The 18,507-nt window shown below is 48.7% G+C and overlaps 2 protein-coding genes across 6 annotated transcripts in view; both read left to right on the forward strand.

The window, feature by feature from the left end:
• NPAS2 (neuronal PAS domain protein 2) overlaps positions 1–18,507 on the forward strand; it is a 194,044-nt gene that overhangs the window by 153,274 nt on the left and 22,263 nt on the right. For all 5 annotated transcript variants that reach the window (XM_082641953.1, XM_082641951.1, XM_082641949.1 and 2 more), the window contains 7 exons: positions 6,133–6,251; positions 6,994–7,076; positions 7,833–7,939; positions 11,554–11,701; positions 14,002–14,086; positions 17,179–17,320; positions 17,886–17,986. In XM_082641953.1, coding sequence (XP_082498079.1) covers positions 6,133–6,251; positions 6,994–7,076; positions 7,833–7,939; positions 11,554–11,701; positions 14,002–14,086; positions 17,179–17,320; positions 17,886–17,986 — 785 coding nt within the window. The remainder of the gene's footprint in view (positions 1–6,132; positions 6,252–6,993; positions 7,077–7,832; positions 7,940–11,553; positions 11,702–14,001; positions 14,087–17,178; positions 17,321–17,885; positions 17,987–18,507) is intronic.
• The window catches only part of RPL31 (ribosomal protein L31), a 37,976-nt gene continuing 31,187 nt past the window's right edge, over positions 11,719–18,507 (forward strand). The window contains exon 1 of the mRNA XM_082641962.1: positions 11,719–11,724. The gene's annotated coding sequence lies outside the window, so the exon portion shown is untranslated. The remainder of the gene's footprint in view (positions 11,725–18,507) is intronic.

The following is an 18,507-nucleotide window of genomic DNA, read 5'->3' on the forward strand; positions in this document are numbered from 1 at the left end:
AGAATCACATGTCTCATCCTGTCCCCATAAAAAGCCCACTCTGACCCCAGCCATGTGGCCTGGAGCCCCGGGGTGGACCACTGGTCAGAGCAGCCCCTAGGCCACCTCTGCTCTGCCCACTGTTTCCAGAATAGAGTTGAAACAAAATTACTTTATTTGGGGCTATGTTTGTCGGCTAACAGATTGTTTTTTTAAGCTTTCAAATAAATACACCCCCAACCCAAGTCCGGTAGCCCCAGCCCTACAGTCTGATTGGGAAGGAACCGTCCAGATAATATTCAAAGGCGTAATGAACAGTCCTAAGAAGGGGCAGCTTGAAGGGGTCCTAAGAAGCAGGTCCCCGTTCCTCAAAGAACTTGGTGTCCGGAAGCAGGCTGTCCTCTCTGTGAGCTGACCTCTGCCCCCAGATTTGGATTTAAGTGCGCATCTGACTGAAATCCAGAAAGCAGTATTTCAAAAGTAGCTGGTGTGGTTCCAAATAGGTCACCCTCAGCAAACATTCCGCTCTGGGCTTTCCAGAAACCACACACCGGAGGATAAGAGTTTCCCTGCCCTCATTTTACCTACTCACCTCTAACCACGCAGCCAGATTGGAAATGCTGGCAGAAGCGGACGCTTTCCAGCTTTCAACACTTGATGCCGTATGTTCTGTGGGATTTCTGTAGGTTGCCTCACTTTACGGCTTTGGCGTTTTTGGGTTTTTTTTCCTGAGCTGAACTAATTGAGACGTCTCAGTGAAGGGAACCGACCGCACGCCCACCAGACCTCCCCGGGAGTGGGGACGTGAGTTTTGCACAGAAGGACAGCTTCATGGAAGGAAGTCTGATCTGTCTGTCCCAGGCCCCCAAGAGTAAGAAGCAGAGTGTCCCTGCCACCCAGACGGGGATGCACAGCGTCCTTCTCCAGCAGCGGTCATTGCTGCCAGATTAGATTGCAAAGGAATCGGGATCACAATCCAGAACAAATTGTTAGCCAAGGGCATCATCCCACATGAGCATCTATTAAAATGGAGTGGTGAGGAACGGTCAGGCCTTTATCAGCCCCATCTTTCTGCTTGTTTCAGCCTGGGAGCAGGGAACTTTTGTCCGGGTTGTCTGATAATTGTGATAAAAATGTGCACACGATATCCACTTGGAGGAGGGGATGAGGGCCTGCAGGAAGTTCAGTCTCCTGAGCATCCAGTAGTCAGGCCCTGTGGACACCAACCATCTGGGGGAGATCTTATCTGTGCCCTCACAAGCTTCTGGCCCTGACACATACTCATTTTAATGGATGAATGCCAGGGGAAAGAAGAAATTCAAGTAAGACATGTATTTTCCCATTAGGGTGATTTTTTTTTCAACCTAGCACATTGCAAACCCCCAGCTCCCTCGTGTGGCTCTCAGCCTTTCTCCGACATTGTTTTTTTCCAAAGGCCAAACAGAACTGGCAGAAAGAAAAGAAGAACCGTGTATTACCCCGGCAAGACGGGTGGTGGCCCAGGCTAAAAACTGCACGGGATTATTTTGCTGCCACTCTCCTAAGAGCCCAGTCACCTGGCTGGCTTTTCACAACACACTGGGGGAAGGATACTGTGAAGAGAGAGAGAGTGAGTCTGGAAAGAGTGTGTAATTAGCGAGAGATGATTTCTCATGAAGGTACAGAAAATTACTTTTCCCTCCACATTCGAACACTCCATCCCAAACATACTGGACATTTATCACAAATGAAATTCAGGGACTTTATTCTTCCTTTAACAAACCTCCTCATCGACTGTTTCACGTCTTCCCAGACACCTACCAGATTTGTTTTTCGTTTGTTCCAAGAAGTGCAGAGAAAGCTATTTGTCACTCTCCTTGTGGACTGTTAGTGTGTTTTCCTACAGCTGTTGCGACTAATTTATCAGCAGCCATCTCTGATCAGAATACTCCACTGTGTGGGCCCGGTGGCTGAACCGATGCTGAGGAGAAAAAGTTACCTCTTCCTCCATTTATTTCCAGTTTGTGCTGTTGGCTGACCTTCCCTGTCACCATCCCTGCCTCTCCCTCCATCTTTCCTATCCCTTTGGAAGCACGTTCTCATACCCCCTGGGGTCTCCCTGCCCCCATGGTATCCTTACCTCCTCGTCATGACTGATTTGGGAGCTCACCTCTGTCATCAGGCAGACTTGGAAGCCAGCCCCGGATGCCAAGTGAGACAGACCTCATCATTCTTATCCTCCAGAGAACCTTTGGGATCTCTTGGTTTTGGAATCCTAAGAATGCCAGCAAAGTTCTTTCGGGATCTCTGAAATCAGAGGCTTCAGTGATGAATGATCTGGGAGTAAAGAAGGGAATCCATAACCCCGTAGACCCTTTTAACAGCCTGCATCTCTCCAAGCACGAGGCCCACGACGGGCGCTTGACTGTTTTCCACGGAGCAGTGATGGCTGCGTGCTGGTTTGCAGCTGGTTCACAGCTCATCTCGCCCAGGCATCCTTCTGACCGGTGTTAATGCATCAGAGGGCAGTGAGTCAGCCTGAGCCTCAGTGGAACCAGAACCGTGTCCGTGGGCCACCCTCCCACTGCGCGCCAGCCACCGGCAGTACCAGGCTGGGCTGTGGAAGGGAAGCCACCTTGGGGTCTTGAGGTCTGCGTGTTGGCTGCTGGCGAGGATCAGAAGGTCTCTTCCCGATGTGGGCTTTAAGCTGTTAGATGGAAGGTCATCTCGTGAGGCATCATTCAATAAACACATGTTGGACGCCTGCTGTGGGTAAGACGCCCGCTCAGAGCTGGAGACAGAAGCCTCGCCCCTGTTCCCGCGTGGGGAAGGCTAGCTCTTTAGCTTTGGGCAAGACAAGGTCACTTCTTCTTTTGGATACTATAAAAGCTATTTATTCACTATACACAGAACATGTCCCCTGTAAAATGTACATGTAAATCACTAAAAAGTATAGTTCGGTGAACGTTTTCTCCATTCCAGAACATACGAAATCAGTTGGGAATAACGGCTCTCTGTCTGCTTCAAAATAATCTAGTTATGGCACCCAGAGTCTCCTTTACATCTGATGCAAAGTTAGATACTTATTCTGGGGATTGTGTCCTCTTATGTGTTTGAGGAGGGCAGAGGTAACAATTAAATATATCTCTCGTGTATTGCAGTCCCTGCACGATAAATCAGTTTATTACAGATTAAAACAGATTGTTTTTCATTATTTGTGTTAATGGGATGCAAACACATACTGGATCCTTTTACATGGCAAATAACCACAAAATTACTTATCTTTGATAGTATATTGCGTTCTATAATTACACAAGATATAAATGTTGTAAAATATTGTTATGCATAATACACCTCAAACAAAACAGTGAGGCCTCACTGTAGTGATTCACTAGATTGTGCTCAGATCACTTTTGAGTCACTCTGGGGGGCAGGGGTGGGGAGCGTATCAGGAGCAAGCATTCATCACTTTTGTTGGTTGTGAGTGCGGTGTGTGTGTGTGCGTGCGTGCGTGCGCACGCGTGCACACGCATGCCTGTTGGGTGGCGGGGAAAGGAAAAGTCTGGAAGCAGTCAGATCTGATAAGATGGGGCTCTGCTGCAATGAGTGGTTAATCCTTCGGAGAGGCTAGGGAGGCCAGTGGTAATTAGATCTATTTTTTCTATGACTTAAATGGAAACAACTAATTAAATCCTTAATTAATGTTTTTAAACCACCTCGGGATAAGAAGTGCCAGAGAAGTTACTCTAAGTATTCCCTATTACCAGGAGGTCCCAGGGCACAGGCTGCTCGTGTCGACTCTAGAATTTGTGAGAAGGCTGCTGCTGGGAGTACAAATCATTTCAGACTCAACTGGCCAAAGGCTGAAAGTGTCCTCTTCCCCCTGGTTTTCCCCCCAGGTTTTCCCCTTGCCCTCTGTTCCAACTTTCAGCTTTGATTCATATTCGCCTTTGATCAGGCCTTCATCTGCTTCAGGTTTTGTGGAGGGAGAAGCTTGTTGAGAAGGAATTTGCTCAGTTCCAGGCCCCTCTGTAAAATATCTGGCTTATCAAGTGCAGACTATAAGCAATCATGAACTTTCCCTCCTGGGTGCATTTCCATCTTTAAAGCCTTCGAAGTTATAAAAGGACTGGTAAAACCACCTTGGGAGACGCCCAGGCCAATGGCAAGGTCTGCAGAACATCCACTTAATTTCCACGATCTGAGGCTCCGCCCCTTGAAGAAGCTCGGTAGGCGGCTGGTGTTGCCAGCCTTGCCCTCCTCACTGTAAATCACTGAGGAAGGCGCTTCCTGACAGCACGTGAATCTAGCAGCCGAAAGGATCAAACCAGCTCATGGTTTAGAGACAGATTAAAGAGACTTTCTCTTAAATTCCTGGGAAGTCCTCAGATGTTCCCTTGGAAGGCCTTGCTATCCTGAAAGAATTTTATTAGGTGGTTTTCTGGCGGGATATGGCTGTTAGATTCAAGCAGAGAGGATATTTCACATCTGGGGAATTTTAAATGTCTTTTTATTATGCAGATGTTCACATCTGCAGGCCCTTCCCTTATGTGGACTTATTTTCCCTTCCCTTGATGACTTCCTTGGCTCACCCTACAAATTAATCTGTTGAAGCCAACAACGGACAGATGGAAACTCTCTTGGGCCCACGATTTTTTATTTTACCCACTTTATATTCACGTTTGGAAACCTTTATTAGTATTTATGTGAATGCATTCAGACTATGTTTGGTAAAAAGAATTTATTCATGTGAGTGGGTAGGAGACCACTATAGATAGAAGACCCATTATAGATAGAATCACTTAGAAACCTGTAAAGAGAAAACAAAAGATTACCGGGAAGCCAAAATCCAAAGAGTCGCGCAGATTTCATTTTAGAACGCAGTTAGTTTTCTGACGCTTTATATGTTCTCAGATTGGAAAACCTAACTCTGTCTTAATCTACAAGTTCAGAAATGTACAGGATATAATCAAATATATTTTAAAAAGAAAGAGGTGGTATAGTTTATCTTGAATAATAATCCTCAACCCTGGCTGCATGTTAGTAAATCTGGGGGGCTTTTAAAAGTGCCGATACCTGGGCTTCACCCCGAGTTTCTGAATTAGCTGACCTGGCATGGGGGCAATCATGTAGAAGGTTCTGGGGAATCTGGAGAGAATTCAATGAGTTTTCTCATATTGAACAGGGCTCTTTTTCCCACCTAGCAAACTCCACCTAAAATAGCAGAATTCTTCTCTGGCCTGGAAGGTAAAGCAGTTTTTCACAGGCGCCATGAAGACAGGTATTCGGTTCCCAGGGAGACGGCTGCTAATGCCAAGTGGTACTTCCCCCAGGTCTCTGGGGGCCTGGTCTCAGCATCATGGTAGGGCAGGAGCCCAGAACAGCCCCCTCTTGGGAGTCCCAAGACCTGGGTGGAGGCCCAGCTGCATCATTTCCTCTCTGAGTCACCTCAGTTAATATACACAAGCTTCCTGGACCTCAGTATCCTCATTTGTAGAGTAAGGGAAGTCACACCTTCCCGGACTTGTAAGAATACATGAGACACAGTGAGCTGGTTTTGTCACCTGTGCGGTGCGTTTTGTTGTGGACACTGCATACCTGTTGGGGCCACCCTGAATCCTGAGTCCATCTCCTCAGTCAAGCCCCTGTGTCAGCATGGGCTCCCGGGGGTGGGTAGATGGGGGGGTTCAGGACAGAAGCCCTTGAATCCCAAGTGGGCCGCTCCAGGGCCAGGGGCAGAGGTGGGGTCTCCGTGTGTCAAGACCCGCTACCTCCCCTGAGCCCATCGGTATCAGAAACACCGCCTGACGCTGCAGTTCATCCTTTAGGACGCTGGCTGATGTGCGCATCCAGGCCCTGCTGCAGCATGGGGCCGGCTGCTCAGCTGGCAGAGAATTTTTCCCGGCACAGTGACCGCCGTGGCTGCAGGACTGTGGCAGTGGAGGGCGGAGCACTGTGTTGCTCACTCCAATTCCAGCTCTGTTTGGCCTTGTGCGAGCTGCTTCCCGGTCTGAGCCTCGGTTTCCTGTGCAGTGGGGATGAGAGTAGCACCTAGGTCCCCGAGTCGCCGTGAAAATGGGGTAGTTGATGGACCTGAGGCGTCTCAGTTGGTGCCCAGTGGGACTTGACTCTACGCCAGCCGGGGCTGACCTGTGTCTCTTCCCCTCTGCCCAGCGCCCAGCCCCTCCTGTAACGGCTTTGACAGCACCCTTTCGAGGCCCTGCCGAATGCCCCTGGGAAAGGAGGTCTGCTTCATTGCCACCGTTCGCCTGGCAACACCACAGTTCTTAAAGGCAAGTACCCGGAGAGAATTTATCATGCGGAGCGAGTACCACTGAGTCACACTGGGTGGTGGGTAATTCATTGTCTTTCTGGGAAAGAATAAGATTTCAATGAGCTTGTCACCGACTTAGAGAATGTTAAATGTCTGATTTCTGTACGGTGACAGCCCCGCAAGCTCTTTCCCTGAACTTTGGTTGCCTGCGAGCCATTTTTTGGAAGGCAGCCTGAATTGCCGGTCAGCCTGCAGAGATGACCTTCTAGAACTCTGTAAACCTCCCTACCCTTCACGTCCATGTTGACACCACTCAGGGCAGGCAGAGGTAAAAACTGAGTCAAATTGAGGGCTGGCCTGTGGCCTCTTATCTGTGATTGCTTTCACGTCAGAATTTAACATCATGAATTCAACACGAATTGCATGAATTCAGCATTGCAAATTCAACATTGCATGAATGTTGAGTTAAATTCGTAATTCAGATTCAGATGAAAAGCCATTTTCCACATGTTTACCACACGTCTAGATAATAGGAAGGGAGTGGTATGACATTTTGGCTCTTAGGTATTTTTCCCCAGCTTGTGAAATAAATTTAGCATCATCTAACACCAAAATTAGCTACAGATGCCGAGTTGCAGTCCAAGACAACTTGGAGACTTGCTCTAAACAATTTTAACTTCTGTGGCTGACCGTGCATTCTTGAACAAACCGGGGGTGAGCATCTGGCACCCCGAGTAATATTTTTCTCCCTCTTAATACAGGAAATGTGCATCGTTGACAAACCTTTAGAGGAATTCACTTCAAGACATAGCTTGGAATGGAAATTTTTATTTCTGGATCACAGGTTTGTGAAAAGAAAAACATATTTGGGCTGGGTGCTTTTCAAGTGCTTGTTTCCATGAGCCAGGCTCTCCTTGGGGGAGGAAAGTCAGGCCTGGTCTCTGCAAGAAGGGTTCTCTCTGGCAGTGGGGAAAGTGCTTCCCAGCTGGGGGCAAGAGGTTTCCCTCCACTGCATTTGCCCCCTCTGAGGATATGTCCTGGGTTTGGGTCAGAGCATCTCAGGAGAGCCAGGCATCACAGCCCGGGACATCTTCGGGATACCCTCACCCGCCAGCCGACTTGGGACCCTCTCGAGCGCCCATCAGGCAGGACCAGATGTGAGGGAAACTCTCATCTGATTTCTGTCACCACCTTCCTTTCCCTTTAACCCAATCTTCTTACTTTCTTTCGTGACATTTTTCACAGTTTAAGAACAAGAAATCTCCCCTTCCCACCCTTTGACTTTTTTATTACACTTTGGGGTTGGGCTGACCCAATCTATAGCTGTTTTTAATTAGTCAGTAGTGACAACATTTATGATGATCGGGGCCAGGTCAGGCCAAGGGAACTGAGTATCTAAATGCCAAAAAAAAAATGTGAGCACTTTGGAAAACACAGCCTCTCCGGTTTGGCCCATTGCAAAATTATTTTCCTGCTCTTATTCTCGAGAAATGAGGCCCCCAGGTTGATCATTACACATGCAAACTGCCCCCTCGTCGGCCACCACGGCAAGCCCTGTGGTACCTCCTCTCTGACGAATGACCCCCACTGTGCCCGGCAGAGCTCCTCCCATCATAGGATACCTGCCTTTTGAAGTTCTGGGGACCTCGGGCTATGACTACTACCACGTGGACGATCTGGAGCTCCTGGCCAGATGCCACCAGCACCGTGAGTACCTCATACCAGCCCCGGCCAAAGGGCCCCCCGCTCCCTCCCCGGAGCCCTGACAGCAGGACTCTTAGACTTTGGAAGTCAACCTAGTACTTGGTTTCTTCTGAGGTGGAGGACTTTGTCTTCTCTGAGATGATCTGGGAGTAGGTGGAGGTCCCTATCTGGATTCCCCCATGTTTTGCTTTCACCCGGAGTTGACTTTGGTCCGTCTGCTTCCACCTCCAGCCCCTTCCCAGCACCCCTGAGATATGCAAGCTATTTGATCTTAAGAAACTAAGGTGATGCTGCTCCGTGTTTTTTTTCTAAGTTATGCAATAACGTCTCAAAGACAAAATACAGAATTCACTTAACTCTTCTTTAGTCAGTGGACATGTGTGGGTCACAAGCAACAGGTCAGATACTAAGCGAGGCCCACAACAGAAAGATGACCAGAGTCTCCTTGCTGCCCTGCAGGAGCAAGGTTTGATGGAAAAGCACAGTGACTTGATGGGATGTTGGTGTCTGGAAGGGGCCGTGCACAGGGTATCGAGGGGCTCAGAGGAGAGGGTCCCTCACCCCGCTGGGGGACGGGGTCAGGGAAGGCGTTCTGCCACAGACCAGGGGAACACACTGGTGAAGGGATGGGGGGCGAGGCTCATGGTGTGACGGAGGGGAAACCACAAGCACATCTGGGTTCTCACTTAGCAAGAGGGGTCAAGGATTCACCATTTAAAGCCATATTTTTGGTGCCAAGTTCTACCTTTGAGTAGGAGCGTTTGTAGTAATACTGACCTACGGCTCCTGCTACACGGCTTGACCACCAACACTGCATTTCGCCAGATGCCCGTCTGTCGGACCCATGGTAATCTCGTTGACACGAGAACAGGCGTGAGTTCCATGAGGAGCCCTCTTAGGTGTTAAGCTTCACCTTTATTTTTATTTTTTTATATATATATATTTTTTATTAGTTTCTGCTTTATAACAAAGTGAGTCAGTTATACATATACATCTGTTCCCATATCCCTTCCTTCTTGCGTCTCCCTCCCTCCCACCCTCCCTATCCCACCCCTCCAGGCGGTCACAAAGCACCGAGCTGATCTCCCTGTGCTATGCGGCTGCTTCCCACTAGCTAGCTACCTTACGTTTGGTAGTGTATATATGTCCATGCCTCTCTCTCGCTTTGTCACAGCTTACCGTTCCCCCTCCCCATATCCTCAAGTCTATTCTCAAGTAGGTCTGTGTCTTTATTCCTGTTTTACCCCTAGGTTCTTCATGACATTTTTTTTCTTAAATTCCATATATATGTGTTAGCATACGGTATTTGTCTTTCTCTTTCTGACTTACTTCACTCTGTATGACAGACTCTAGGTCTATCCACCTCATTACAAATAGCTCAATTTCGTTTCTTTTTATGGCTGAGTAATATTCCATTGTATATATGTGCCACATCTTCTTTATCCATTCATCCGATGATGGACCCTTAGGTTGTTTCCATCTCCGGGCTATTGTGAATAGAGCTGCAATGAACTTTTTGGTACATGTCTCTTTTTGAATTATGGTTTTCTCAGGGTATATGCCTAGTAGTGGGATTGCTGGGTCATATGGTAGTTCTATTTGTAGTTTTTTAAGGAACCTCCATACTGTTCTCCATAGTGGCTGTACCAATTCACATTCCCACCAGCTGTGCAAGAGGGTTCCCTTTTCTCTAAGCTTCACCTTTAAAACGTTAACCCCTTCTCAAAGGTGATCCTCGAGCAGAGCGTGGGTGTCAAAAGGAGTTGGTTAGATGTATAGATCCTCAGGTTCCCTGCCGCCAGGCCTATGGAATCAGAGCATCCATTTTAACAGGATCCCCTAGCGCTCCGGGGGCCTGTGAAATGTGAGAAGCACAGCTCCTTCAAGCCGTTGGCCGCTTCTGACTCTTCCAAGGGAGAAAGGCCACCCTGGGTGTAGAACTACCTTCAACGTCTGAAGGACTGGGCAAGACACTCTCAGTTTGTTGGGCCCCTACCCTTACCCGCCCCGCCTTTTGAAGTTCCCTCCTTTTTTTTTTTTTTTTTTAAAGCTTTAGAACATTTGATGAACAATTATGATGATCAGGCCTTTTCAAATGACCTCAAGATATTAGTCTCCTAGGGAAACAGAACAAAGGTTTTTAACAAGGACAAACTATCCATTGAAGAGGTTTTTCTAGGCACCCTGGAAGACAGTAAACAGTATGATGCCTGTAAAATATGAGGAAAATGTTTTCTGAGCACTCTGGGATATATTTTAGGTAGTTGAAAAAGTCCCTCTTCCTTCTGTGTTGAGGAGAGACTGAAGGCCTCTTGAGTTTGATAATCCAGTTGGATCTTCCTGTGAGTAGCTTAGTCGTCTACCTGAGTCTCCAACTGTCCCCTTAGCAATGTGTTGGTACAATCTTCATTTAATCATGTCTCAGGCTCAAAGAATTTATTACAAATATTATTTTATTGGTAGATTCAGTGCCTCCTTTTGTCACTTGAGTCTCCTAGTTAGGCTTTCTCTTGACCGTTTGCATAAATAGGAGCTCAATTCCAGGCACTGAGGCAATAAAACCCATCGGCTCTGCATAGCACGGGGAGATCAGCTCGGTGCTTTGCGACCACCTAGCGGGGTGGGATAGGGAGGGTGGGAGGGAGACGCAAGAGGGAGGGGATATGGGGATATATGTATACATATAGCTAATTCACTTTGTTATACGGCAGGAACTAACACGACATTGTAAAGCAATTATACTCCAATAAAGATGTTAAAAAAAAAAAAAACCCAACTGCTGGGACTTCCCTGGTGGCGCAGTGGAGAAGACTCCACGCTCCCGATGCAGGGGACCCGGGTTCGATCCCTGGTCAGGGAACTAGATCCCACGTGCATGCCGCAACTAAGAGTTCCCATGCTGCAACTAAGGAGCCCGCCTGCCACAACTAAGACCTGGTGCGACCAAATAAATAAATAAAAATAAAGCCCAACTGCTCCTCTTCCTGGGACCCATGGCCCAGCTTTCTGCCCTGCCCAGGCTTAAACCAGCAGCATCCGTGTGTGCTGGGCGCTCCCAGGGAAGCCAGAAGAGACTTAACCGTAGGGGCTCCATGCAGCCCCGCACGGTGGAGCCGTGGTGGAAGGCACCTGTGGCCGATTCTCTATTTAGAACCGCGTGGAAGGAGGATGCACAGCAGCCTGGCAGCCACAGGATCTGTCCGGAGACTGCTGGCTGGCATGTCTGTTTTCAGTCTAGTTCTCCCGGCGTCTGGATTGTCTTTCCCACGCTGGGCTCCTGCAGCTCTAAAGACAGCTCCACCTGCGCAGGAAGATGAGCCCCAGGAAAGCCAGGGCTTCTCTGTAATTGGATTCCAGCTGGAGAATCTGCCCTGATTTAAGGCTCTCGTAAGCCTTCGAGCATTTGGGAAAGCAGGCGAATCGTTCCTCCGTGGTTTCAGAATTCGTTACCATTTACCGTGACCTTGACAATGACTTAAAATCCATCACAGCTGGGGAAGTGACCAATGTGTGGCACCGTCTTTTTGAAAGCTGGTGTTTTTAACAGTAACTTTGGGGCAAAAGGATCATTTTCGTCTTAACGTTGGTGATATGCAGACTCCGCCTTCTGTTCACAGTGATGCAGTTTGGCAAAGGGAAGTCGTGCTGCTACCGGTTTCTGACGAAAGGCCAGCAGTGGATTTGGCTGCAGACCCACTACTACATCACCTACCACCAGTGGAACTCCAAGCCCGAGTTCATCGTGTGCACACACTCAGTGGTCAGGTGCGGGCAGGGGGCCGGGAGGGGTGGCCGGGCCCGCGGCAGCTCCGCCAGAGCCCCATCACCCTCAGTGGACCCCGTTTCTGAGGAGCGAGCCCCGGGCTTGAATTCTTCAGCGGGGCCTGGGCTGTGCTCTGCAGTGAACAGGCTAATCCACAGAGCTCAGATCCCTTCCGGCTCCACACCCATCCCTGTTCTCCAGGGCTGAGGCTTCCTCCCAGCGTCCCGTCAGGCCCCTCTGAAAGCCTCATTGAGCTCTTCCAGGCGGCCAGGATGTTCCTTAGTAAGTTACTGCTTCAGTGACCTACTTACATATTTTCCCCTCATCTCCATCCGGCCCCCAGCCTTCCCTTGTTGCTGTTTGGAGAAGAAGATTAAAATTTTGCCTCTAAATAACTCAGAGACATAGTCCCCTTTTTGAACACTTTAAAAAACCCCTGCTGGCAACCAAGGCAGGGTTGGTACAAGAGCCAGGCTGCCGGTGGGAGAGGGTTCCTGGCGGTCCCGTGGCCTCGGGGGCGCCCCCAGCCCAGCGTGGGTGGGCGGGGCTTCCAAGGGAGCCAGCGCACCGGTGTTCCCTGGATGTTGCCGTGCGGGTCACAGTCCCTCCCAAAGGTAAAGGAGAGGTGCTATTTGGGGGTTTCCCAACTACAAAAACGTTAAGAACGTAAATCGGTTTTAAACTGGTCTAGAGGAGAGCATTGGAGGAGAGCAAAGAAAGAAAGGTTAGAAGGACTGCATTTTATATATGTACGTAACAGATAGATGATAGATAGCAGATAGATGGAGAGATACATATACATACCTACTGCATTATATACATGTACATAAGAGGTGGATGATTGATAGCAGATAATGAGTAGGTAGGTAGGTGGAGAGATGGATGGATAGATAATAGATAAATGGATAATGGATGGATAGATAGATAATATGTGGATAGATGATGGATGGATAGATAATGGATGGATAGATAATAGATGGATAGATAGATAATGGATGGATGGATAGATAGATACATAGATAATAGATGGATAGATAATAGATGATACATGGATAGATAATAGATGATGGATGGGTGGATAGATAATGGATAGATGATGGATGGATAATAAATGGATGGATGGATAGATGGATAGATAATGGATAGACAGATAGATAATAGATACATGGATAGATAATAGATGGATGGATAGATAATAGATGATGGATGGATAGATAGATGGATAGGTAGATAATAGATACATGGACAGATAATAGGTAGATGATGGATAGATAGATACTATCCATACACACACACACACACGTATATCCCTCTTCTTTAGTAAGTGGGGAAAGAGGAGAGATAAGAAGCACAGGTATTTCTTGGCCAGTGACCGTGATCATCACATCGCGCACCCACTCTCAGGGCCCTGCTCCTGGCTTCCCAGCCTCCTCTGGGCACGTCAGCAGCCAGTGGTTTCTGATTCCATGGCCAGTCCCCCCTCTCTGCCTGGGCCTTTGCTAGAGCGTCCCTTTGCCCCCAGGGAAGGTGGACATCAGCACCTTTCTCCTCAGATCTGCCCTTGACCCTGTTCTTCCTCTCCATCTTCTACCTCCCAGATCCCAGATTTTCAGAGAAAGTAGGGGGTGACCTAGTGAGTAAACGAGGTCACAAGCATTCTATAGGCCCAAGAGCCACCGCCATTCCCCAAGACCCCTCGCCCAGCCTGCGTCTCCACACACGAGGCAAAAGCCACAGCTAAGTCACTCAGCCATCACCACATTGAACTGATTTACCTATGCTATTCAAAAAGTGGGTCCATAGACTAATTGACAGTCTGGGTCTGGTTCTAGGTTTGGTCAAAAGAAAGCTTCCGGCAGTTTCGTAGTCTGTAATTACTAAAAAAAAAAAAGTTATGTGTCAATTCCTCCTATGCATAGTCCAAACTGAGTAGTAGGTCTTAAGAAAGTCTTCTAGTTATTTGAAGGCTGAGGCTCATTCTATAGAGGAAAATAGGTTTCTAAAGACAATTATGTTTGGGGGTTTCGGGGTGAGGGTGGGTAGAGATCAGTAAAGGAGAAGGAAATAAAAACATTCTAGAAAGGAAGATAATTCTGAATGTCACAGTGGAAGTGACTGCAGTGGAATTTAGACCCAGAAAGAAACGCCATCCTCAGACAAGTGACAGGGCTAACCTCCTTGCTGGTGGCTGTTCTGGGAGGGGGATCACACAGGGAACCTGGACCCGTCACACTAGCCCTCTTTGCTGGTGTCGTCCTGGAATGTCCCCCCTCCAGCTGTGGTCTCTTGATTTCCTGAGCAGTTACGCGGAGGTCCGGGTGGAAAGAAGACAAGAGCTGGCCCTGGAGGACCCACTTCTGGAGACCGTCCACCCTTCGGCACTGAAGGTATTCTGATGCCCAACAGAGGATAAAGGCAAAGTCTGGCTAAGTAGAATCTTCCATGAGTTGTGATCATACAAACAGTCATACTAAAAATGGCAGGTCGTATTTACTGAGCTCTTGCTATGTTCCCAGTACTATTCAATGTAATTTTGGGGTATTTGCCTATTTGCCCCTTGTGAGGTCCCTGTGAGGCGGGCACTGTTACTGTCCTTCTTCAGGTAAGACAGCAGCATACAGAGGTTGTAGCTAACGTACCCAAAGCCACCGAGGCTGGGAACTCACAGAGCTGTGCAAGAAACAGCCTCTGGACTCAGAGCAGGGTTTGGCACCTTCCAGCCTTACAACAATGGCTGTGCAGGCACACCTCAGAGATGCTGTGGCTTCCAGACCACCGCAATAAAGCGAATGTCGCAGTAAAGCGAGTCACACACATTTTTTTGGGTTTCCCAGTGCATGTAAAAGATCTGTTTACACTATACTGTAGCCTATTACGTGTGCAATAGTATTAGGGTTTTTTAAATTGTACATACATAAATTTAAAAATACTTCATTGCTAAAAAAAATGCTAAGCGTCATCTGACAAGGCAGGGTTGCCACAAACCTTCCATTTGTACAAAATCACACTCCCTGCGAAGTGTGATAAAGTGAAACGTGATAAACCAAGGTCTGCCTGTAGTACGTCCACTTTGTGTGTGTCCCACAGATGACAAGTTGGGGGTTACTCCGTCGTCCCATGGAGGCAGGGAATAGTCTGAGTGCCCTGCCCTCCCCTTAGCCTAAGGCTGATACTCTGCCTACAGAAGAGCGTCCCACAAGCACGCTGCCACTCGCACACCCTTGTGGCTTCACTGCCAGGGTGTACTTTCCACTTCTGTGTCCGGGGCTCTGAGTTGACAGCCTTGTTGGAGCCAGCTTTGCATCAGGGAGCTCCGAGAGGTGTGGGGAGGTATTTCTCTTCCCAAAGCCCAGACCTCCTTCCTCGCCCAGCCTGAACTCTCTGGACCCCCCTGGCCAGGATGCCCCCGTCTCTGCTCCTGGCGTGTCAGACAACTGGAAGGGAGCTTGCAAGTAGACGAGAGCTCTGTTTCTCAAAGGTCATTCTTCAAGCAAACACAAATGTTGGCAGACAAAGAGAGAAAGCAAGAAAGGGAGTGTTGTATTTCATCAAAGCTAAGAAGCCATCAATTGTAAGGTCTACCATTATTTCATCTCCACTGAGAAAGAGAAAATGCTGCCAATCTGTGAAGTCAGGATTTCTTATCATTAGTTGAAGGACACATCCCAGGTTCAGATATGTCAAAATGTGAGAGGGAAAGGGCCTCGTAGAACTCATGAGATAGGGTTCACGTTCCAGCCTGCCCGTGACCTAGAATCCAGAGTCTCTGGCCGGAAACTGACGCAGCAGCAGTGGTCCAACAAAAGCATCTCTGATCCATTGAGAACTCAATGGGAAGAGGGAGAAATCCCCTTTAAAGACCAGACAGCTGTCGCCTCTTTGCTGAGCCTCCCCTGCTGGCGGGCTACGTGGTGATGTGTTGTACAGTGATTCATCACCAGCACACTGAGGCGACACCTCTGTCATCGCTTATGGACGTGTTTATTACCCAGCTCTGTCCATTAATGCATCATGTATCATGTCCAAGGGTGGAATTAAGCTGTTAATAGGCAGGTGTTAGGCACACCGTACACCACAGCTGAAGATCGGGCAGTGTCTATCATCCAGTCAGAAATTGATTATTGAGGTTTCCGATCCTTTGGGAATATTAGAGCCCAACGGAACTTCTCATCAACCTGCACTTATGTATAAGCACACAAACACAATCTCAGGCTGCCAGATTAAGAAGCCCCTTTTAAAGGAAAAGCTCCAGGACCATGCTTTTCAAACTCTCAGCGGTAATGGATCATTTGGTTTTTAAATTTCAAACCTGTCACTGATGGATGCTTTTTAAAAATGCAAATTGCCCTGCTTGGATGGGATGTGTGGCTGTGTCAAACGGCTATAAAAGCTTCTCAGCTCCTACTCTCACTTCCTGTACTTACTTCTCTGCTGACCAGGAGCATGCAATTCGCCAACAGCCATGGGCCAGGGACCCCACTGTAAGGGGTGTGATCTGGGGGAGACACTGACCAAGCAACAGGACCTCAAAATGGACATTTAGCACAGCAAACTCAGGCACATCCTGCCCTTCTGTTTTGCACAAAGGCCCATAGGTCTCGTAGCAATCATTTCAGCCGTACTCGGGCACACGCAGTGTCCACCCTCACTGGAGCCACAACTCAAGATACAGAACAGCCATGTAGAGTCACACACAGAGATTTAAGGACTGAGACCAGGAGACATCAAGCAGCCCAGGAATCTCACCATCCTTCTGAGACCAGGTAGAAGCCTAGCCCAGGAGAGTAAGCAGTATGTTTCTTCTTTAGCTTAAAAATCATTATAATCCCTGTTTTCTTAGGCTTGACACCTACACCAGTGCAGGATGGAAAGATGGTTCCTCAGGGTTGGAAGGTCACAGCTGCTTTCTCACCATTCTGTGCTCAAGGCAGAGGCATCCTGGGGGCCCAGCATCAGTGGGGATCCAGGGGTCAAGAACTGGAGACTGTTGGCCCTTTGCCTGTTCTCCACTCGGGGGCCCTGAGGTTGCAGAGGAAGAGCAGTGGGGAGATGGTGTCCCGAAGAGTCCAAAGGCGTTTGTTTCATGGGAGTATTAATAATCCAGTACCACCAACAACCTTATTTCTAGACCCGGCCTCTCCATCTGCTTCTGGGAAAGCCAAGATTCTGGGCATGAGGTGACAATTTTAAGGAAAAACCAAAATGCCAAATCCCTTATGAAAATCTAAACTATCAAACTACAAGGCGAGAAAGTACAATAAACACTGCTTCCAGGCTACCAGCCTCTCGAAGATGCTAGATTACATCTCTGTATAAATAGTCCACCCGAATGTGTTTGGAATTATCTCCAAACCGTTACAGTATTTCTCTCAATACACTTCAAAGTTTCCTAAATATTTAGAGAACAGCTGAAGTCACCTAATTCATTGCCATGATCTCGATGCTGAAATGTGGAACTGTGTGTGTGTGTGTGTTTCAGCACAAGGGCTCCAGCCTGGAAGCGCAGCAGCACTTTAATGCCCTCGACGTGGGTACCTCGGGCCTTAACACCAGCCACTCACCGTCGGCGTCCTCAAGAAGTTCCCACAAATCCTCGCACACGGCTGTGTCCGAACCCGCCTGTGAGTGTGACACCGCGGAGGGAAGGGGTGGGTGCCTGGTGGGCTGGGGTGGTGGGGGGCATACAGAGAGGCCCACGAGGGGCCCCCAAACTTGAGGAGAAGCAGGGCAGTCCGTGGTCTGAAGCGGAAGTTGCCATTCGGTTCCCGTGCCTTCCCTTCTCTCCCGCTGGTCTCTCCCCCCACCCCCCCGCCCCCGGCTCCACTGGTCTCTTCCCCCCACAACCCCCGTCCCGGCTCCACACTCTGGTTCCTCCACTGGCACACGCAGCCGACATAAAGCAGGCGACGTGCAGACCCCACCTGAGGTGTGTGATCAGGCAGCTGGCTGAACCATGTGGTGGACATAAAGCTCGTGGATGCTCTACTGTCATCCACCTGCTCCCAGGTGGTACCAGAGGCGGGCAGAGCCTCTGTGGTTCTCAAAACCACCTCCACTTCCGCTGGGCTTCCTTTATCAGATTCCACCCAGGCCCGTGTTTCATGCACACCGTGGTCACTGTTCCCCTCTTTTGATAAGAAAGCTGTTAAGCGTGTGCAAGTCTGAAAGGTGATGTGTTTCTTGCAGCTACTCCAGGCAAGCTGAGGGCAGAGGCTGGCACCACGGCTTTGCCAAGATCGGCTCAAGAGCTCCCCGTGCTAGGGCTCAGCCAGGCAGCCACGATGCCGGTATGTGAGTGACCCCAAACTTTTCACCCAGCCTGTGCTATGGCATCGCAGGGGCCTGCAGGGCCACAGGACTGCATGCTGCATCTTCGCAGAGTACCAGCTGTACTTAGAGATCGCTGGTGGCAAGTGGGGGTGGGAAGTTAAGATGTTTAATTGGCAACAAATTTAAAACATTTTTATTCCAAAATTAACATGGATGTATATCCATAGAATTCAAAATCCAAAAGAGTTTTAAAGATAAAGCTCAAAACTTCAAATTTGGGGTTACACCCCCAGAGCCTCTGGGGGTACATGATTAGGACCCTCCTATTTTAGGTCCCATTTCACTCCAGTGCAAATGTCTGAGAACCTTGATGTCAACAAGAAGGTCCCCCTGCATATACCAGGCAGTGTCCCTCATATATGCCAGGCCTCTCCAGAACATCAGGGAACATGTGGCCTCCTAGAAAGCACGCTGGCTAGATGCAAAGTCACTAATGTACCTACCACACTCCCGTTATCCATCACCATGGAACAAACCA

Source organism: Mesoplodon mirus, assembly GCF_964341445.2.
Source record: "Mesoplodon mirus genome assembly, chromosome: 14".
NCBI lineage: Eukaryota > Metazoa > Chordata > Mammalia > Artiodactyla > Ziphiidae > Mesoplodon > Mesoplodon mirus.